This window comes from Acanthopagrus latus, chromosome 9 (genome assembly GCF_904848185.1).
Source record: "Acanthopagrus latus isolate v.2019 chromosome 9, fAcaLat1.1, whole genome shotgun sequence".
NCBI classification, from domain to species: Eukaryota; Metazoa; Chordata; class Actinopteri; order Spariformes; family Sparidae; genus Acanthopagrus; species Acanthopagrus latus.
Genome location: NC_051047.1, coordinates 26,389,726 through 26,410,034, shown reverse-complemented (window position 1 = coordinate 26,410,034; position 20,309 = coordinate 26,389,726). Strand labels below are relative to the sequence as shown.

At 41.0% G+C, this 20,309-nt stretch overlaps 4 protein-coding genes across 6 annotated transcripts; 2 read left to right on the top strand and 2 right to left on the bottom strand.

The window, feature by feature from the left end:
• The first annotated feature begins 845 nt into the window (after positions 1–845).
• On the top strand, positions 846–11,408 carry sympk (symplekin). 3 transcript variants are annotated; one of them, XM_037108983.1, is made up of 28 exons: positions 846–860; positions 1,398–1,441; positions 3,237–3,369; positions 3,921–3,986; positions 4,183–4,236; positions 4,355–4,428; positions 4,527–4,653; positions 4,796–5,045; positions 5,143–5,313; positions 5,442–5,681; positions 5,957–6,108; positions 6,191–6,341; positions 6,547–6,766; positions 6,862–7,012; positions 7,094–7,329; positions 7,423–7,504; positions 7,583–7,696; positions 7,789–7,936; positions 8,140–8,300; positions 8,801–8,909; positions 9,029–9,129; positions 9,222–9,312; positions 9,438–9,539; positions 9,720–9,907; positions 10,014–10,190; positions 10,284–10,373; positions 10,598–10,768; positions 11,026–11,408. In XM_037108983.1, exons 3-28 carry the CDS (start codon positions 3,304–3,306, stop codon positions 11,194–11,196), a joined length of 3,663 nt encoding a protein of 1,220 aa, XP_036964878.1. In that variant the 5' UTR covers positions 846–860; positions 1,398–1,441; positions 3,237–3,303; the 3' UTR covers positions 11,197–11,408. The 3 variants fall into 3 exon arrangements, with proteins under 3 accessions (XP_036964878.1, XP_036964877.1, XP_036964876.1); XM_037108982.1 differs by lacking the exon at positions 846–860 and having other exon boundaries at positions 1,312–1,441; XM_037108981.1 differs by lacking the exons at positions 846–860; positions 1,398–1,441 and adding an exon at positions 2,677–2,904.
• Positions 11,409–11,636: 228 nt separating this feature from the next.
• On the top strand, positions 11,637–14,574 carry zgc:136439 (uncharacterized protein LOC678627 homolog). Its single transcript, XM_037108985.1, has 8 exons — positions 11,637–11,995; positions 12,901–12,990; positions 13,204–13,283; positions 13,369–13,484; positions 13,567–13,664; positions 13,838–13,906; positions 13,993–14,051; positions 14,261–14,574. The coding sequence occupies exons 1-8, from the start codon at positions 11,804–11,806 to the stop codon at positions 14,379–14,381; spliced, it is 825 nt and encodes a 274-aa protein (XP_036964880.1). The 5' UTR covers positions 11,637–11,803; the 3' UTR covers positions 14,382–14,574.
• On the bottom strand, positions 14,386–17,336 carry asnsd1 (asparagine synthetase domain containing 1). The gene is made up of 3 exons (XM_037108984.1): positions 15,909–17,336; positions 15,634–15,815; positions 14,386–14,840 (listed from the first exon to the last, which is right to left on the bottom strand). The coding sequence occupies exons 1-3, from the start codon at positions 17,298–17,300 to the stop codon at positions 14,594–14,596; spliced, it is 1,821 nt and encodes a 606-aa protein (XP_036964879.1). The 5' UTR covers positions 17,301–17,336; the 3' UTR covers positions 14,386–14,593.
• Positions 17,220–18,711, bottom strand: LOC119025434 (ASNSD1 upstream open reading frame protein-like). Its single transcript, XM_037108986.1, has 4 exons — positions 18,524–18,711; positions 18,256–18,309; positions 17,582–17,657; positions 17,220–17,361 (listed from the first exon to the last, which is right to left on the bottom strand). The coding sequence occupies exons 1-4, from the start codon at positions 18,581–18,583 to the stop codon at positions 17,321–17,323; spliced, it is 231 nt and encodes a 76-aa protein (XP_036964881.1). The 5' UTR covers positions 18,584–18,711; the 3' UTR covers positions 17,220–17,320.
• Positions 18,712–20,309: the final 1,598 nt, after the last annotated feature.

Sequence of the window (20,309 nt, the reverse complement as noted above, 5' to 3'; positions counted from 1 at the left end):
GTCAGCATTTTGTTGTATATGCAATAACCTCTATTAGGTTGATTATGTAAAGAACGGGTCGGCACAATGAGCTGCAGCGGACACACGATCAGTCATTAAAATATTGATATGACATGTTGTTTTCTGTACTGTTTGATCAGAACTAACAATTCCCTTTCTACTGTTTGTTTTCTTGCATTTAACCATATTTGTTGTGTGATAGGTGATAAGATGTTTCACTTTCCAATATGAGAAATAGTGTGTTTGTACTATATATATATAAAAAAAATTAAATGTCATTAACTGTGTTTTAAATATCACAGAAAATTTTAAATACTAATCCACCTCTCTAAACTGCTCATCAGATAATAATCATAAAAAATGACAGTATAGATTGAATATTTAGATTTTTCTTTGTTTTCTTATATGTTAAATAAAAATGCGTTCTTTGATTCTCTGATTACATCAACTTGAAAAAATTCCGATAAATCGTAAATTGTTCTGTATGTGATCTTTCTTTGTCATTCTAAAAGATGAATAAAGTGTTTCCCTGTAGTTCCGTGTGACCGCGTTGTTTCTGCCTGCACAGTGACAGAGCTACTTGTATTTCACTCAAGTATTTTCATTTTCTCGGTTAACACGGTTGTCACGGTTAACATCAACACTTCTCAGCAGTTCTAGTCATTAGGACACAAATTTGACGGTAACTTGTTCTGACGGTAACTTGTTCATAAAAACGGTTGTGGTTTGGGTTTTAAATCTACGTTAAAACACACCAATGTGGGATGTCAACACAGTCTTACCTTATGGTTAACACACAGAAACAATGGCTGTGTCAGTGTAACTAAAAACACAACGGGCAAACGGCTCTAGTCCCAAAGGTTGGTAGTTATTTGGTCAACTTGCATCTAACGTCTCTGGCTTTAAGACCCAAAGCGGTTCACCTGCTAAAATGGCGGCGTTAATGTTGCTGAATTACTATTGTGCTGATTTAAAGCCTACTTAGCTAACGTTATTTGATCACCTTTCATGGCGACTTCACCGAAATGAGCGACTGTTTACTATACTGTCCTGGCTGAAATTTATATTGTGTAATTTCGGTAGTTAGGTAGAATTAAATAAACTAGAAATAAACTTCAAAATCACAATGGAAGGTAGCTAACGGTAGATTAACGTTAGGTTAACGTTAGCTAGACAGTAAGATCGGCCGCCCTACTGAGTAAAACGCGATGTTCATCATGGATTTTCTTATAAATTGCGATTTAGTCGGTAGATTATATACATGCCGAATTTACCCTAACACTTAACAGTCTGGTGAGATACATTTATAGTAATGGATAACTTACTGAAGGGTCAGGGGGCACACAGGGCACACCGGGAGATGCAGCCTCCATCTTGCTTTCCTTTGTCTTCTTCAGCCTCTATGGCGCGAACATGAAGAAAGGGCGCCTCCTCCCGCCAGGTAAAATAGCACACAAATTGTGTTAAATTGTCAAACACATGAAGTGTTTTAAGCTTTTTTTTTGTTTTTTTTACACATCTTGTTGAAATCCACACAAAATATGTTACACATGTAACAATACATTTCTGTGTCACTTAACACATCCTTGCTAAGAGTGTAGTTACTAGTTACTTTATAGATAACATTCTGAATAAGAGCCAAAGTAACACATTTTTAAATTAATTACTTGAATTTTTGATACTTAAAATCAAGAAAATGGAAATACTAAAGTAAAGTCAAGTTTCTCAGAATTGGACTTCAGTACTGTACTTGAGTAAATGTACTTAGTTACATCCCATCCCATGTTACAGGTGGTTGGGGTAGAGCTTGATTTAAATACTTTTGTGTAATTAAATCTAAAACACAGCATCATATTTTATACACTGATTCCATGTTTGTGTGTGTAAACACGCTACATCTGAAGAGTAACTAGTAACTAAAGTAATCAGATACAAGTAGTTGTTGAGTAAAAAGTAGAATATTTGTTTACAAAATGTAATGGAGTGGAATTATATAGTAAGAGGGGGAAAAAAAGAGTCATGCTTTAATGCACTATTTGGGAAAATTTCCTTAGCACTGTTGGAAAGTAACTAAGTATATTTACTCAAATATTGTATTAAAGTACAGTCTTGAGGTACTTGTACTTTACTTCAGTATCTCCATCTTCTGCTACTTTATACTTCCACTCCACTACATTTATTTGATATTTTTAGTTACTAGTTACTTTACAGATTACATGCTGCATCAGAGCAAAAGCAGCACGTTTTAAATTAATTTAACACACATGCGCTTCTGGGTGTATGGATGTATATGTGATCATACATACGTGTAGGCATGAGTATATGTCTACATATTTAGGTGAGTAAGTCTTTATGTTATGTAGACGCTATGTGTATATATCTACATCATGTGTGCAGCAACCCATATTTATTTATTTATTTATAATTATAAAAAGGTTGTTTTATACCCACTCCTGAATCTGTTTAAACTTGGTGTTTTTTGTGTTGTTCATCAGGAGTCCGTGACCTAGACAGCTAAACACAACTGAAAAATAATTGTGCTCATGGCATAAATCAGTTTTAAATACAGATTGTGTTCTAATCTCATAGATTAAAGTAGTAATTTATAGTAATACATACATTGAGATAATGAATTTAAATATAATAACCTTTAATTGTTTCTGAGTGCGCCTGCAGGTGTTTGTGTGTCCAGCAGGTGGCAGCAGCTTCCGGTGTGTTGCTGGTTTAACAACAGTAGAAGAAGAGACACCGCCTCTGTCAATTAAACATGGCGGCTTCCCTGATGGCCGAGCAGAGTTGTTGAACTTGTCGATTATGTTAAAACTACTGCGTTATTAAGTCTGTCACACTGGTTACATTTAATCACAGCTGCTACGACAAAGTAAAGCGTGTGTTTAGCGTGAAGTAAGTATCACATATCTGTCATTATCATGTTAAAACAGCTCGCAGGGTTAGCATAACGGTTAGCAAGAGGCTAGCGCGCCACAGAGAACAAAGTGTTTATGATTGTGATACTCATCGTCAAAGCCCTCTTATTAATGCGTTATAACTGGTGTGTTGTTTCATTTTAACGCGAAAGTAATATCGAACAATTCTTAAGTGAGTTTGTACGATAAGTTAGGTGCAGCATGCTAACTCAAAGCTAACATCACACTTGCTAACACTGTCTAAACATCATTGTAATCAACTGTAGCTCCAGTTAAGTCGTTTGTTTACTGCGGTTATATTTTCCACAGGTTCTTGTGTTTAATGGGATAATGAAGACCATGTTGTCGACATTGTGAGGACACAAAGAGCAAAATTATGGAGCTTTCAGCCGAGGAGGGGGAGACCCCTCATGATGCCATCGATATGACCACCAGTGAAAGGGTGAGTCAAGCTGTTTACATCTTTAAAATGCACTGTTTGTACACCTGGGATTTATACTGGTATAACAGAGACGTCGATGATGAGAATATATATAGTTTGGGTTTGTTTAGGCATGAACTAATGTATCTGTGACATTAGCAAAATGTCCCTGATTTCTGGCTGGTCAAGTGTTGGCCTGTTTGTGATGATGCAGCTTTCTATTTAGCAACATAATAAAGGTGTCATGGTCAACTTAGAAATGAATTGCCTTAATATGTGATGAAAAACCTCATTAAGGGTCCACCTGTAGTTTTTCATGGAAGTACTGAGTCAACAACAATTGTGTTAGATGTGTTGAAAGAAATTGAGGCCAGAATTAAATAATGTGCAAAAAGTTCATTTTTAAGATAAAGGGCAGAAAATAAATTGGAAGCTCTGGTCACTTGAGAATAAATCTCAGTAATTAGTGTTGAGCAGAAACATTTGAAAGCAGCTCTTACTATTTTCATTTGACAATAAAAACACATAACTTATATGAAGACAATTTAATTAAATTTGCATTACCATTCCAGGTGGTGGATCTTCTGAATCAGGCCGCCCTGATGACAACAGATGACAAGCTAACGGTTCTGAAACAGGTTGGTAGTCTCAGTTTTTGCTGATGTCATCCACAAAGAAATAGCAATAAACATCAATTTTAAAGCAGTTTTGGCCTTATTTTAATGCAAAATGACTGCACATATTTTGACTATACAAACATTAAAGTTTTCCAGGGATATGATCCAGCTAACAGTCAACATATGAAGAAAGCACTGAATAAGTTGTCATTTTCAGGTCCAGGAGCTGATTATCAATAAAGATCCTTCTCTTCTTGACAACTTCTTGGATGTAAGTAAACATGTTTGCAGCTTTCTTTATTAACTACTTCATAAGCTGTATGTATTTCTATTTATATGAACCTGATAGTAAACTAAAACCTTGCTTTAAAACTCTATCCATCCTGTAGGAGATGATCGCCTTTCAGACTGACAAGTCCATTGAAGTGAGAAAATTTGTCATCGGCTTCATTGAGGAAGCATGGTGAGTTATGAGACGGACAGAAATCTTATAAATCTTGTGTTTGTGAAAATAGATATTTCAGTTTTTAAATATTTTCTTCGTCATGTTTTTTCTTCCAGTAAACGAGATAATGAGCTCCTTCTCAGACTGATCGCCAATCTGAACATGCTGCTGAAGGATGACAGTGTTAACGTGGTGAAGAAAGCGATTCTCACTCTCACACAGCTCTACAAAGTCACTCTGCAGGTAAATACTTTTCTCAGCTCTCTTTAAATTGTTGCAATGATCCTTTTGATGAGTAAATCCTGTAGATCTGATGGGTTTTTTAAATCAATTGTTGCCACTGATATCCGTTCAAACATTTTCTCTTCTGCCTCTTTCCTGTCAGTGGTTGGTTCGCTCTAAAGCGGTGACAGAGAGGCAGGAGGCATGCTGGGATCTGGTCACGCAGATGAAAGGGGACGTTCTGGCTCTGCTGGACTCTGAAAACGACGGTGTTCGCACTCACGCCATCAAGTTCACAGAATCATTAATCATCACTCTGTCACCACGGACCTCCGACTCTGACGTCCCCAAACGGCAGGAGGGCGACACCAGCCTGGACAAAGTCCCCAAAGATCATTCATATATTCGTTATGGTACGGTTACTAGGATTCTGGATATTGGTTAATATGTTGTTTTAGTCCAATCTGGTCAAGCCCATCTTTTTATATTTACTGCTGTTTAACTCGACAGACGTCCTGTGTGAGGAGGGTAAGAATGCTCTGGAGCGGCTGCTGAAGTTCATGGTCCACCCGGCCATCTCCAGCATCAACCTCACCACAGCACTCGGCTCTCTGGCCACCATCGCCCGTCAGAGGCCGATGTTCATGTCAGAGGTCGTGCAGGCGTATGAGACGCTACATGGTGGGTGCTTCAAGCGAGTGTTACCAATCACAAAATATATTTAAAATGAGTGTTGAGATGGCCTGATGCAAAACTATAAAATCCAGACAGATAAACACATAAACATTATTTATCTCTAATCTTTTTAGCCAACCTGCCACCCACCCTGGCCAAGTCTCAGGTCAGCAGCGTGAGAAAGAACCTGAAGTTGCACCTGGTGGCGGTCTTGAAGCACCCATGCAGTCTGGAGTTCCAGGGTCAGATCAGCACCCTGCTGCTGGACCTGGGGATGCCTCAGAGTGAAATAACCAGATCTACACCTGCACCAAGAGAGCAGCGCAAAAGACCTCGTCACGAACAATACACGGAAGGGAAGAAGGTTAAGATGGGTGAGTCACAGTCAGACGTCTGATTTAATATCTAGTCACAATGTTTGTTTACAAGAACTTCTAGGTAAAAAAATGTAAAAAGTCTGAAAAATGTTGTAGCTCTGTTTCATTCTGTATACAACATTTCTGTCGATCCACAAGAGTGCCAAAGCTGTACTCTGGTAATTATCAGGTTTAAAACACCAACATCTTTAAGCTGAATTAACTAAACCTGGTGGAAATCTTGCAAGAAGTTTCATCATCACACTCAATATTTTTTCTTCCTCTGCATTCAGAGCCAACCCTGATTGAAGATGACGAGGACAAAGAAGAGCCAGCTCCTCTCTCGGTCCCTAAACCAGCTGCTGTTCCTGTCGCTCAGTCTGCCATCGACCTCACAGCTGAGTTCCTCCACCCGCTGCTCAACCCTGAGAACGTCGCCAACCTGGTGAGCAGCAGCAGCTTCTGTTCTCCCTGTTTGCTTCTTCTCTGTGAGACGGTTCAGCTGATATTTCTGTCCTGTTTCTCAGGTGCTCATCAGCATGGTGTACCTGCCTGACATCATGCCAGCATCCTTCCAGGCCACATACACACCTGTTGAGTCAGCAGGTACTGACGCCCAGATCAAACATCTAGCCAGGCTGATGGCAACACAGATGACTGCAGCTGGGATCGGTCCAGGTCAGTAACAAACACTTCCAGCATGAAATTTTTTTTTACAAAAGTTGGAGGGGAAAAAATCACTAATGATATGAAGAGGAAGATGCAAAATGTTCATTGTTGTATAATGTATTCTGATTATTTGGGGATATTTTCCATTATTAATGTTTGTTTCAGCATAAAAATCCATCTGTATATTGAATATGTCTTTAATTAAAACCTTCAGGACTTGAGCAGTGCAAAGCCAGAGAAGACGACGCAGGCAAAGAGGAAGGCAGCGAGGACGGCCCTGGTGCTAAAGATCAGCTCATCAAGCGCAAGTTTCCAGCGGTGATGGTGGGACAGGCGATCTCTGTGGTGGGAGGTTACACAGAAAAGACTCCAGCAGAGGCGGCTCCAACTGTCAAGAGGCTTCCTGAACCGATTCTCCCTACGACACAGACCAAGTGAGTTCTGACGCTGACACAGAAACACAGCAGATAATATTGTGAGCGCCTGTAAATCATTTTCCTACCTGATGATTGGTTTTGTTGTTTTACAGGATGGCCGGTGCGAGCGGGAGGAAAAAAGTGTTCAGGTTGTCGGATGTCGTTCAGCCGCTATCAGAGGCACAGATCGAAAAGTTGACCTCCAGAGCGGTCAAACGCATCCTGCACTCAGAGAAGTCGATCGCTCAGAGTGGCATGTCCCATGTAAGTGATGAATAATTAGTGTCAACAAGCAAACAAAACAAGCGTCTGTCTCAGAGAATAACCTCTGAATCTGTGCTGCAGGTCAGAGTGAAGTTGCTCTCCAGACTCGTGACGCAGTTTGAGGGGATGATGAAAGAAGACGTGCTGGAGTTCATTCTGGACGACATCCGGACGAGGAGCGATTTGGCCTTTTCTCTCCTCTACCAGGAGTACAACAGTTACCTCAGCCAGCTGCCGTCTGGGCTGCTGGACAGCTACGACCACTGTCTGTACACCCTGCTGTCAGGCCTGCAGGAGAAGCCTGAGCAGAGGGACGGGTGAGACAAAACTCTGACTCTCAGCTTTTATTTTGATATTGGGATTCACAGCAGCCACTTTGGACAAAACTGAGAGTTGATGTTCTCTTTCAGACTTTTCACCAAACTGGTGCTGGAGGCTCCCGTTATAACAGAATCAGCGCTGGAAGTGATCCGACGTTACTGTGAGGACGAGGTGAGTAACAGGACGAAGACACAGCGTTCTTCACATGTCCACTGTTGAGCTGTTGTACTGATGTGACGTTTGTTTCAGTCTCGGGTGTATTTGGGCATGACAACTCTGAAGGAGCTCATCGTCAAACGACCATCGAGGCAGTTTCAGTACCTGCACGTCCTGCTGGATCTCAGCTCACATGAAAAAGAGAAGGTGGGAACATTTCCATGTTTTAATTCACTCTCTCAGTGACTGCCGACAGAGGTTTATGTAATTTTATTCCTGTTTGTAATTTTTATTTTCAGGTGCGGACGACCGCCTTGGCTTTTCTCAAGCGTATGTATGAGAAGGACCAGCTCAGGGACTACATCGAGAAGTTTGCTCTGAACTACATGCAGCTCCTGGTCCACCCCAACCCTCCGTCTCTGCTGTTCGGAGCTGACAAAGACACAGGTCTGGAATACATTTACTTACTTACATATTATATTCTTTTTTTCAGTCCATGATTGTGTCGTGAAATGAAGAAAATAAACATTTCTCATGAACTTTTCCAGCTTGAATTTTCACTCTCAACCAAAGAAACACAAATCAGAAACTTCTTCGTCCCTGGTCCACTCCTGTAAACTCAGTGTTGTGTGTTTGTGTGTTGTTGACAGAGGTGGCTGCTCCCTGGACTGAAGACACAGTGAGACAGTGTCTCTTCCTCTACCTGTCTCTGCTGCCTCTCAACCACCGGCTGGTCCACGAGCTGGCTTCTGTCTACACGGAGGCCATCGCTGACATCAAGCGCAGCGTGCTGAGAGCGATAGAGCAGCCTGTGAGTCCTCACTTTGAGAAAGCTCAATACTTTATTCTACTTAAAGGAGCGCTCTGTAGTTTTGGGGAAGAAATTTTAATGAGAAGAGAAAGAGCTTCACTTACTGATTTTTATGCCTAAACAAACAAACGGTTTTCTTGACATGTTTCTGTGTGTACAGATGTGTGATGTTGTTGCCTGGAAATACTTGCATGACAAAATCTACTGGGAGCAAACTCTGGACTATTGGACTAAACTTTTATCTATTTCTTCATGTGTTTTGAACCAGTTTGACCACAAGAGAGGGTAAAGTAGAGCAGGCAGGTGCAGCAAAGTAAACAGACGAGTCAACACAGCTGCAGTGTCATGTCATGTTCTGTGATGTAAAAACTGTAGTTTCATCAGGTCATGCTCACAGAAAGTTCAACAGAATGATGAGGAAACTCCATTTAACCTAATTTACACTCTTCTCCTTTTGAGTTGTGTTATATCCACAAGTTATTTTGACTATTTCTCTGCAGATCCGTGGGATGGGGATGAACTCACCTGAGCTGCTGCTGTTGGTTGAAAACTGTCCTAAAGGAGCCGAGACTTTAGTGACTCGCTGTCTGCACATTCTGACAGATAAAGGTAAAAACCAAACTGAAACAGTGGAACACGTCACTTCTCCTCTGTACAACATCGAGCAATAGCACCAAAGAATCAAAGTCTAGAACATGAGATGTCTCGTGTTCCTGTTGCTCTTTCAGTGCCTCCGTCTCCAGAGCTGGTGGAGAGAGTCAGAGATCTTTACCACAAACGAGTGCCGGATGTTCGCTTCTTGATTCCAGTTATAAACGGACTAGAAAAGGTAACATGCCTCCTCACCTGTCTTATCAACACTTGATAATCATAATTCTTTCATTTTAATAACTTATCATTTTGGTGTTTTTTCTCATCTAGAACGAAGTCATCCAGGCTCTCCCCAAACTCATCAAACTCAACCCGATTGTAGTGAAAGAGGTGTTCAACCGTCTCCTCGGCACTCAGCACAGTAAGAAGCTGTTGGATGTCATGCTTTTATTTTGAAGGATGAACTTTATGGTCGGCTTCTGTCGAAGATTGTTTCGGGTGAAGGACTCTGATGTTTTCTCGCTGTTGTCTTTCTTTGTCTTCCAGGTGAGGGAAGTTCATCGGTTTCCCCTCTGACTCCAGGAGATCTGCTGATCGCTTTACACAACATCGACTCAACCAAATGTGACATGAAGTCGATCATTAAAGGTCAGTGCTCAAGTTAATGTGGCACATCAGGGTGAACCAAAGGCCAAAATGACAAACAAAATCCCCAGTTAAAACTTTCTAAACCCTAAACAGAAAAAGAAAGTTGTGATCAGTGGTGATTCAATCAATCACATGTATGTCCGACAACTAGACATAACATGTTCTGTGTTTGTGCTGCAGCTACCAACCTCTGCTTCGGGGAGAGGAACGTGTACACGTCAGAGGTTCTGGCAGTGGTGATGCAGCAGCTGATGGAGCAGAGTCCTCTCCCCATGCTGCTCATGCGCACCGTCATCCAGTCCCTCACCATGTACCCCCGACTGGGAGGCTTCGTCATGAACATCCTGTCACGCCTCATCGTCAAGCAGGTCAGCACCAAACTCCAGACAAATATTCATGGTTTTTACATACATTGATTCAGACGGTCTTTTGGAAAATACCTCTTTTCAAATATCTGCCAACACGTCCCTGCAGGTGTGGAAGTATCCTAAAGTGTGGGAGGGATTCGTGAAGTGCTGTCAGAGGACGAAGCCTCAGTCGTACAGCGTCCTCCTGCAGCTGCCGCCTGCTCAGCTGACCAGCGTGTTTGAACGCTGCCCAGAGATGAGGGAGCCTCTTCTGCAGCACGTCCACTCCTTCACACCTCACCAGGTGAGAGCTGCTTAAGAGATCACTCAACCTCATTTACAGTCCTCTCTTCTGATTTCCTAATGTACCAACTGTTTCTATTTTTCTGTGTAACAGCAAGCTCACATCCCAGCCTCCATCATGTTGGTCCTGGAGGGAGAGAAAAAACCAGAACCGAAACCTGTGGAGCCAGTCGTGGAGAAAGAGGTAACTGATGAAGAGGCCTGATACAGACTGTTTCCTGTCAGCCACGCAAACCCTGAATCTTGTCTTTCCAACACTGCTCAGTCATTTAGTGCTTCCCGTGCAGCACATTCTTACCTAATACAGTCACTTATCTTGGTCCAAATTTTTGATATGATAAAGATCATGAAGGGACAAGTTGTTTTTCAAGTTGTTGTCGTCTCCTCCTTTTCTCTTAAATCATCCAGATGGAATCAGATCCTGCCCCAGCTGAAGAAGAGGCTCCCGCTGCAGAGCTGCCAGAGTCGGAGAAGGAGGTCCAGCAACATGCAGCCGACACAAAAGACGAAGAAGAACCGATGGAGCAAGAAGAGTCTGAACCGGTGATTCAGGAGGAAGCTGCTGAAACTGTTTCACAGGTGAGATTATTTTTATGAGCTAACCATTACTTGTCGTGGACAGTTCAGCTAGTGGACACGCTTCTGGTTGCAGCCTGTGTGTTAAAAGCGCCCTCCTGTGATGTTCAGAGGATGATGCACTGAAGGACTACACTTTTTTGTTTTTTGTCCAGCACCATCCAGAAGGTGTCATGTGTCTGCCTGAAAACATGTGACTGTAATATAAAACATGGAACCAAAATGTTTTGCCCTGAAAGCTAATTGTTGTCTCTCTTCAGGAGGATGAGAGAACGAGAGAGAAAGAGACACCATCGCCTCAACCAGAACCAGCAGAGGAAGAGATGGAGACGACTCAACCTGAACTTTCAGAGGACCAGGAGCCAGAAAAAGATGCTGAAGCTGTCGTAGCAGCACCCGATACAGGAAGTGGCAGCGAAGATGTAGAATGACCGCTCAGAACAAATGCACTCAAAGAAATGAATGAACATTTCTCTCCTCTGCAAACATCCCACATACTTATTGCTAATAAATATGTCTTAGTTTTTTTGTATTTGTAGAAAACGGATTTTGATCGAAAAAAAACAAGGTATCTTTGTTAATGAATAAAATTTCAAATGCGTCCCTGTTGTAATGAGTTGGCAAATAAATCAACAAAACACGGTTTCATTGTCTGCTTCAGTTCTGTTTGTTCCTCTTCTACCTTTTTGTCTGAAACATTGCAGATAACTGTAATTGGGTTGTGACCTCCAGATGTGACCAGTATTTAACTTTTAATGTGAAATGACCGGGGGGAAAAAAATACTTTTATTTTGAAAATTGTAACCGGAAGCGTTTTAATTCCGACACTCATCTGTGATCTCGCGTAGCTGGACTTTTGACCGTTGCCCTGGCGGGTAATCTCGCGAGATGAGTCAGGACCTGGCTAATGGAATGTTTGCTAACTTTTCTCTCCTACGTGTTTGTAATTTGTTAACCGTTAACAAAGCTAACAGTGCTAACACCGCTAATATAGCTAACAGAGCTAACAAGTGAGCGTCGTGTCGGTCCAGAGTTTAAATGAAAGCTGTAATTCTCGCCGCCGGTTATGGGACCAGGCTCCAGAGGGACGTGCTGGCTGACAGCAGCGGGAGGTTCGCTCACCTGGCCGGTACCGCCAAGCCTTTGCTGCCGGTGGGACGGTGCGCTCTGGTCTCTCACTGGGTCCAGGCTCTGACCGCCTCCGGCTGTGTGGACTCCATCTATGTTGTTGTAGGTAACTTAAATGACTGACAGCTACAGTAAACACCCAAATCAAAAATAAAATAGTTGTTAATTATTAATTTTTGTCACCAAAATTATGACGATTGTTCATTTTATGCTGCTTCTTGGTTTGAGAGGAAAATAACACTTCTGTCTCCACAACATTGAGCTAATAATTTAGATTTGTTTTTTTTTCTCGTTGTTTACTTTACACTTGCACTTAGCTGGTGGCTAAAATGTAGATTAACTCACCTTGATAACCATGTTCCTAACTTACATAAAACAAATCTTTGCACAGGACTGAATACATATACTATATACATTCATACTTATCTTAAGTGCTTGAACAAGTTGAGGATGATTTGTACAAAAGTTTTTAATGCGTCTAAAATGTTCTTGAAAAGTTCTTTAAAAGCCTTGAATTTAAGTTGAAAATATGTAAATATTTGCATGTCACTGCATCAATAAGAACAGAGTAAAAACAAAAATCATGACACTAAAATTAGTAATATTGTATTATGATTACTAGTTTGACTATATTTTGTATATAAACTTTGCATCCAGTACAATTGTTTATGTAGTAAAAATCACAGCAGACGTCTCAAATATAGCCACAGCCTGGTGGTTAATAGATTACTTGTCAACTATTCTATTAATCGCCAACTATATTGATAGTTTTGGTAGATTTTTTACAAGCAATTCTCAGATTCCAGCTTCTTAAACGTATGTTTTTCTTCCTCTATGACAGTAAACTGAATATTTTCCGGTTGTGAACAAAACAAGACATTTGAGGAAGACATCTTCTGACATTTTATAGTGAAAATAACAAATTGTTTAATCAAGAAAATAAAGTTTAAACCTGAACTGAGACCCTTTATGCTCCTGTTCATCTCTTCCTGTTGTTCTCTCCACAGACTAACGCTGTTTATCACGCTGCATTTGAGGAGTGGGCGTCAAATTTCACAAATGTCAAGATTCTCAACGATCAGACGAGAACCAACGAGGTAAACGCAACTTTACAACAATTGTTTTTACAACATATCGTCTTTTTATACCCAGTACACCTGGCTCGGTAACTTTGGTTCAAGTACAGTAGAGCAAGCTTGTGCTTAAGCAAGTCTTAAGATTTTAGACGGGTTTCTTTAGCTCAGAGATGGTCACATTATTATCAGCATGATTAAACCTCGTAATCAAGTCAACTTTCTTCCTTCTATCAGGGGCGTCTTGGCGCTGTGGCCTGTCTGCAACTAGCAGTGAAACACTTCAAGATAGACGACCATGTCTTGGTGATTGGGGGGTGAGTTTACTGAGTTAGCATGATCAGTATGACGCACAGAGATGTTGTTTGAGCTGTGAACTCAAGGCTTCTTTTCCATCCACAGTGACACCCTGTTCAAAGAAGATTTCAGCCTCAGTAAAGTCAAAGAGACGTTTTCTGGCCACCAGGCGAAGTGTGAGGACAGCTGCCTGGTGCTGTCGTACCAGTGCAAAGACGAGGGTGAGTTTGTAAAGCAGCCAGGCTTCAAGTTTAACCTTACAGAAGCTGTTAACTGTTGTTGGTTCTGTACGTGTCTTTATAGAAACTCATAAATACGGGATATTGGAAGTGGACGGTGACCTGCGCGTCCTCTGTATGAAGGAGAAACCTCTTCCTACTGAGACGAAGTCGAGGAGAGCTGTAAGTTCACCACAAACACTGAACAATGCTTGTCGGTTCAATGGCTTCCAATCCTGCTGTCCGACGTGACGATTATCAAGTTCATGACATGTTACGTGATGCCCAACGTACGCAGTCAAAGTGTTAATCAAACTTTCAGGCAACACCCAGCTAATAACTTCTTCGCTTTTCAGTGTCCCTGTTTCTACGTGTTTTCGAAGAACAGCCTTCCTCTGTTGGACACCTTCATTGAGGAGAAGAAGGTAAACTTGTCAAGTCCCACATGTGACATGAATTCAGACCCAGTGGTGTGTTTTTATTTAATTTTCACAACTTTTCACTTCCTCAGGAGGCTCCGATTGAAGAGAAAGACGCTCCAGGAAACTTTGTGTCTTGGCTCATTCCAAGGTAACTTCTGCTGGACCCTCAAGAGGCTGCGGGCCAAGTTTCACTCTGGAAATAATATTATAATCCTGCTTTGTGACAGGCAGATGGTCATTTTTCATTTGTGTATAATGATGTAAATACTCAACATAAAGACATAAGACTTTTTGAGTTTGATCTATTTGTGTTTTTCTTAATAACAAGGCTGTTTTCGTTGTTTCTTTGTCTTTCAGGAAGCCGGTTTACGTCCATCAGATCTCTGGCCGGTTCGATGTTGGAAACCTTCCCTCTTATATTGAATGTGACCTTTACTTCAGAGAACAACTGCAGGATGTTGAGTCTTACATGGTGTAGAGGACACAGATGGACAAATCCACCATATTTATTGCGGCGTGTTTAAAAAAGTATCCAAGATGAGCACAAAGACAATCAAATGATCAACTTCAAGAATCTGTAAGAGGAAATCAAGAATTTCAACTGTAAATATCAATTGTACATCATTTTATAATTCATATTTTTCTATTAAAATGATTTTTATATTCTTTCATCACAGCCAATGATTTTGTCTATCCGGTGAGGAGTCTTGTGCATTTGTCTGAGGCCTTTTCACGTTTGTCCTCCATCTTTGCGATGCGGGAGCCGAACTGCATGGCTCTCTTGGGCAGGACGGCTGATTGGCCGAGCCTGAGCTGCTTCGCCGCCAGTCTCAGGAGGAGTTTCTCCCCGACGCCTCGAGGGAGCGTCAGATCTGCTTTGTCCCACACGGGAAGAGAGTTCAAGTAGCTCACCACGTCCTCGTCCAAGTAGGGAAATCTGCAGTCAAGAGTTGGATCAGTTCAAGACTCTTAATGTGGAGGTGAACGTATGTTCATCTGTCATTGGACATACTGTAAACAAACAGACCTCAGTTTGGCCTGAAAGTAAATCCTTTCCTGATTTGGACAGAAACAAATAAATGTAATCAAAGGAACTTCTTCTGATATCTTTTAGCCTCAAAAGAAAAAGTGGATTCCTGAAACTTAATTCCACTTCTTGCTCTGTTCCATCAGACTCAGATCTCACTGTTTGACAGGATGAAGCCTGTTTCAGTCCAGAGCATAGTTAATGTTCCTTCACTGGCATGATGGGCTTCTTTAACAGAAAACACAAGTATTAATAATGAATGATGGCAGAATTCCATGTAGCAGCTTCAGTTTCAGAGTCCTGGCGTTGTTCATGCTGGCTCCACGTCACAATGCCAAGACTAAAGAAAGGAGCATACACCGCACAAAGAAAGGATTTACTGTTTTCTGGAATCTGCTTCCACATTTTATGACTCCTCGCCTGCAGGCAATATGTTTTTGTGTTGTAAATCCAACCGGTTCTCATGAACGCTCCCTCAAACGTTTTGAGGAAATATGATTGTTACAGACCGGAGATTTGTAAATTTTATAACTTTGCTGTTGCACTCAGGAACTGTGGGGGGCGCCAGATCACACAAAATGCAAATTCTGCATTAAATATAATTTAATAATACCTTTTACATGTTAAACCATAGCAAAGACACATCGTCCCATCACATCAGGCTCTGGTAACACCTGGAGGTCGAATCAGGTATCACACTCACCTCGCCTCTTTCCCGTGGTCTCCGATCACTCGGTCATCTCGGCCCAAATTCCTGCAGGAGATCCTGCCCAGCTCCATGGCCAGTTCCTGAATCAGCCCCTCAAATCCAGACGTCTTAAATCGGACTCTGTGTCTGGAGTAACCTGCTAGCTGCTCATCCGCTCCGATTCCTGTCAGAATTACCTAGGAGGAAGAGAAACATAGCTCAATGTATAACTTTTTTTTTTAGTTTGTGATCAAATCTTCTGGATTGATAAAAAAAGGTCTGTTCTCCACCTTTGCTGAGGATGTGAAGGCCCTCTGGTCGCCGTCCTCCATGATGAACCCCGTCCCTCTCGCTGCGAACCACACGGCACATCCGATGCTGTCATCCAGCACCGTATCAAGCGGGTAAACCAAATGACAGATCCGTTCCTCGCGCATTTTCTGCAGCTCCTCCTGCGTTACGTTGATTTCCACAAAATTCCACCTTCTCTCAGGATTCAAGTCTTGTAATTCCTTGAGACCGGCTTTTCCTGTAATTCTGTCTGGAACGTCAAACGGCCCGGATGTTCGAGAGTCAGCTGCAGCAGTTTTTGGCTTATTGTTGTGTTTCTTGTGTTTGTTTGCAGACTCTTTCTGCTTCTTTGGCTCCTGGAGTTTAAACGCTACATTGAGAAGGTCTATTGGCTGATGAGCAGGTATGTGACGGTCAGCTAAAGCAGCCAGGATCATCGAATCGATCCCCCCTGAGAAAAGTAAAGCAACACTCGCCCGCTCATCAGGAAGAGAGGCGTCTTGTTCCCTGAGGGGCAGAGCCTGAACTCGACGCCTTACAGCCTCACTGAGAACACTGATAAGTTGGTTCACCTCATCGTTTTTGTCTTTGCTTGCAAGCAGCTGCTCCAGATCTTTAACAGACGAGTTTTGATGATCTTCTGTCTCATTGAATGACGTCGGGATGGTTGTATTCAGAGGACACACAGGTGTGGGCAGCACGAGGCCGGACTGATTCATCACAGCAGTGCAGCTGCTGGGAACAGACTCTGATATGGTTTCACAGCAGCTCGAGACTTCATCAGTTCCTCCATCAGCCCAGGGATAAACCTCAAACATCACAGATCCAGACTCTGCAGTCGCCTTCAGGTCAATCCTGTACACACCAGCAGCTGGGACTTCCTGCCAAACAGCCGGATCAGATCCAGAACCACGGGCTGCCACAGAAGTCAGAGTCAAGGCGTTGAGCTCTGTATCGAATCTCCACAACAAACTCCGTCTGCCAAAGAAGTCTCTCCCAAACCAGAGATAATCTCCAGCCTTCTGGTAGTAAACAAACCCCCACGGTCCTCGTATAGAGGACAGAACTGACAGAATCTCTGAGGGGCTGCTGCAGGTTGACAGCCGCTGCGAGACAACAGTGGTGTCATTTTCCTGAGGCTTCACTGGAAGACCTCCAAAAATCTCCCCGTTCCACTCGAGCACATTCCCAGCGTTGTCCTCGACTGGCTGAGGTGTTAGAAGGCCTCTCATGTGAAGGACGTGAGCAGAGAATAAACACTGATAACAGGAACCTGTAACTGTGAGGTCCTGGCTCTGGCTGGGTCCTCTTCTCTTCAAATGTTCATGAACTGTTTTGTCCCTCTCAAACTGAGAGGGCGTTAAAGTCAACAGACAGAAGATGCCGCACATTGTTGTTGTGAAGGTTGGTCTTACAAATCCTGCAGCTCCTTTTTCATGATGTCCAGCTCCTCTGTACACAGAAAATATTTATCAGTATGTTTAAAGTGATTATGTTTATGTTATAACTTTTTTGTATGCTATAGTATTTATTTTCATGACACAGGGACTACAGATTTATATTAAGTTACAGCTAACTCTGGTACAGCTGAGACACTGTGCACGGTCCCTGTCAAATAAATAAAATAAATAAATACAAAGACTTTGAATCATGTTTGCAGCTCTCAACTCACTTTTGCAAGAACTCAGTGTCTGACTTCTGTCTGCTAGGAAGAAGATGTTGCTGTTCCTCTGCTGGATGTAAACTTTCTGAGGACAAAGAAATACAAAATGTGCATTAATACACAAACTGCTGAGAGAGAAAAGGAGACAAAAGAAAACAACAGCTTGGATATTCTTTAGATTATTTTACCTTAAACTAGACAATTAACAATAACAACAATGTATTATACCTAAAAGTTAAAATCTGAAATAAATATGCCATGGAGTAATATGTATATTTATCTCAAATTTTACAAATCAATTCATGCTCACATTGTATTTTTAATTTGACATTTTGGTGCATTTATTGACATATTTATTAATCTTTTTTTATTATTATTTGGCAGTTTCAGGCCTTCATACTCATCCATGGATACATGAATTTCGGGTACATGTTGGCTGTTTTCTTATTCTTTGTTGTTTTGTTTTTTTTTCCTTTTCTTACATTTTCTTCCTTTTTTCTTCCCTGTAGTGATTGAATTTTATTTACTTACTATATTTTTTGTTTCACTATAATTCGTCATTTATTTTTCTATATTCCCAGATTCTGCAGTCTTTATGATGACCAACATGTTTGTTGTTCTGCCTGTATTACATGAATTCAATTCAATTCTTTCAATTAAGTTAAAATAAAACACAAACTCACTCTGGTTTTCTTCAGGTTGGAGAGCTCGTCCAGCACAATCTTCTGCTCCTTTATCTGAAAGTTAACAACACGAATCAAACCACTGAGCTGATAATATTTTATATAATTCAGGCAACAATTTCAAGGCGTTTCTTGTAGAAAAGAGTCATTAACACTGAAACATAAACGTGTATTTGTACCCCACATTCAGATTTGCTAAGCTAGCTACACGTTCACCGGCTAATGTTTGCTGCTAACATTGGAGCTACGAAGGCTTAAATCTTTTCACCTTTTTGTTCAGTTCCTCCTTCAGTGCAGACTGTCCCTCAAATGTGTCGTCGGAAGACATGTTGGTTAAATAAAACGAAGATAAATAATAAAGTTCAGAGTTAATACTCGTGTAGCTGAAGCTAGCTGACCTCAGTGTAAACACGGTGCACGCACGACAGCCTGGAAAGCACTTCCGGGTTCGGAGGGATGAACAGATTGACGTCATCGCCCCCTGCAGGTCGGAGGTGGACACAACAGTGTTTTTTTATTTACAGCTTCTAGATCACAATTTCACATATTTAAATAAAGTGTGTGTGTGTGTGTGTGTGTGTGTGTGTGTGTGTGTGTGTGTGTGTGTGTGTGTGTGTGTGTGAAATAACAAACTGTCAGCACTTTACAAAAAAATTAAAAATGTATTAGTAGTAAATGTGCGATTAAATCATCATTAAAACAAAAGATAAGGTCTCTTCAGAAGGTTTAAGTTAAGATGCACAGGAGGTGTACGTTTATTTTTTCATTATTTATCAAATAGAATGGTAAAATATAACATATATACAATAATAATGCAAGATATTTGGGGGAAAAAAAGTGTTGGTATTAAATTAGAGAACATCTTTCATCGTTTCCACAGTTTCAGGTTGAGCGGTGCAGAATGTGCAGTTTGTATTTATATCACAGTTAAATGTCTTGTGGAAATGCCATGAAGGGAAAGTAATGATAGAAGTAGTCAGATTCTTTACTCAGGTAATCAGGTGGGAGAACTAATACCACACTGTGAAAATACTCCATTACACACAAGTCCTGCAGTGAAAACCTTATTTAACTGCTTCAGTGATGAGTTGTGTAGAAACTCTTATCTTTGTGACGACGTGTTTTCCAGCAAGTCCAAGAGGATTTAGTTTATTTATCTTGAGCAATAGGAGAATTTTCACAGAAACACTGACAGGGACATTTTATCTGTCAGTTTATCTCAAACATTCAAACACACATGCGGTATTTAACTTCTTTTTCTTGTTAGTTATCTCCCAACACAGTTGTTTTACTTTCGCACAACGTGATCAGAGTCAAAGTCAGCTCCTGTTTCATCCTGTTCGAAGTCACAGGGCAAGAATCGTTTTTTTTTTTTTCGCTCTCAGTTGAAGTCATATGAACTTAGTTCTCATGTTTCTGCTTCCATCAAGGTGGAAAACTGACTCAGCCAATGAGGAGAGAAATGAGGAAACAAACCTTCCTGTGGTCATGACGAGGCTGCTGGAAGTAAAATATGGAAGTGACTGAGAGATCGCTGAGTCATTTCAGAACGATAAAGGTTCACTCCGTAGTTTTAGGGAAGACATTTTAATCCAACGAAAAAAATCTTTTTCTGCTTAAACAAACCAAATAAACAAACTCTATTTGTTTTCATGGCTGAATAAACAAACTGACCTTAAATTACAGAAATTGTTTTATTAGTTATTTAGTTAATTAGTTATTAATATAAGCATCCTGCAAACAGCTGTTTAAAAATAAAACTGTGATTATTTCACCTAAAATAAATGTGTTTTTTTATGTTGTATTTCTAAGAAAGGATTTAAAAAAAAATGTAACATATTAATAATTGTTAAATCTGGAGGTGGAGGTTTGTGTTAAAGATATAATATGTAACATTTTAGCATTACATGTTACATTAAAAGTGTTGCCATGAGGCTGATGGGAGTGTAGTTTGTTACAGACATTTTGTCAGAAACCAAAGAATTAGATTAAAATCATCATTTATCTTCTGATAATGATTCAAATCTGAACCAGAACATCAAAACAAAACATCC

Bases quoted from the DNA above. Each gene is read 5' to 3' on its own strand.
- LOC119025434 (XM_037108986.1), bottom strand. From the start codon at position 18,583: ATGTCTTCCGACGACACATTTGAGGGACAGTCTGCACTGAAGGAGGAA. The intron at 18,310-18,523 runs GTGAAAAGATTT...GTTAACTTTCAG, and splicing joins AGGAGGAACTGAACAAAAAG to ATAAAGGAGCAGAAGATTGT. The intron at 17,362-17,581 runs GTGAGTTGAGAG...TTCTGTGTACAG, and splicing joins GACACTGAGTTCTTGCAAAA to AGGAGCTGGACATCATGAAA.
- zgc:136439 (XM_037108985.1), top strand. From the start codon at position 11,804: ATGAAAGCTGTAATTCTCGCCGCCGGTTATGGGACCAGGCTCCAGAGG. The intron at 13,665-13,837 runs GTAAGTTCACCA...TTCGCTTTTCAG, and splicing joins AGACGAAGTCGAGGAGAGCT to TGTCCCTGTTTCTACGTGTT. The intron at 13,907-13,992 runs GTAAACTTGTCA...TCACTTCCTCAG, and splicing joins CCTTCATTGAGGAGAAGAAG to GAGGCTCCGATTGAAGAGAA.
- sympk (XM_037108983.1), top strand. From the start codon at position 3,304: ATGGAGCTTTCAGCCGAGGAGGGGGAGACCCCTCATGATGCCATCGAT. The intron at 3,370-3,920 runs GTGAGTCAAGCT...TTACCATTCCAG, and splicing joins ATATGACCACCAGTGAAAGG to GTGGTGGATCTTCTGAATCA. The intron at 9,908-10,013 runs GTCAGCACCAAA...ACGTCCCTGCAG, and splicing joins CACGCCTCATCGTCAAGCAG to GTGTGGAAGTATCCTAAAGT.
- asnsd1 (XM_037108984.1), bottom strand. From the start codon at position 17,300: ATGTGCGGCATCTTCTGTCTGTTGACTTTAACGCCCTCTCAGTTTGAG. The intron at 15,816-15,908 runs GTGGAGAACAGA...TCTTCCTCCTAG, and splicing joins CCTTCACATCCTCAGCAAAG to GTAATTCTGACAGGAATCGG. The intron at 14,841-15,633 runs GTGAGTGTGATA...TCTTGACTGCAG, and splicing joins GACCACGGGAAAGAGGCGAG to ATTTCCCTACTTGGACGAGG.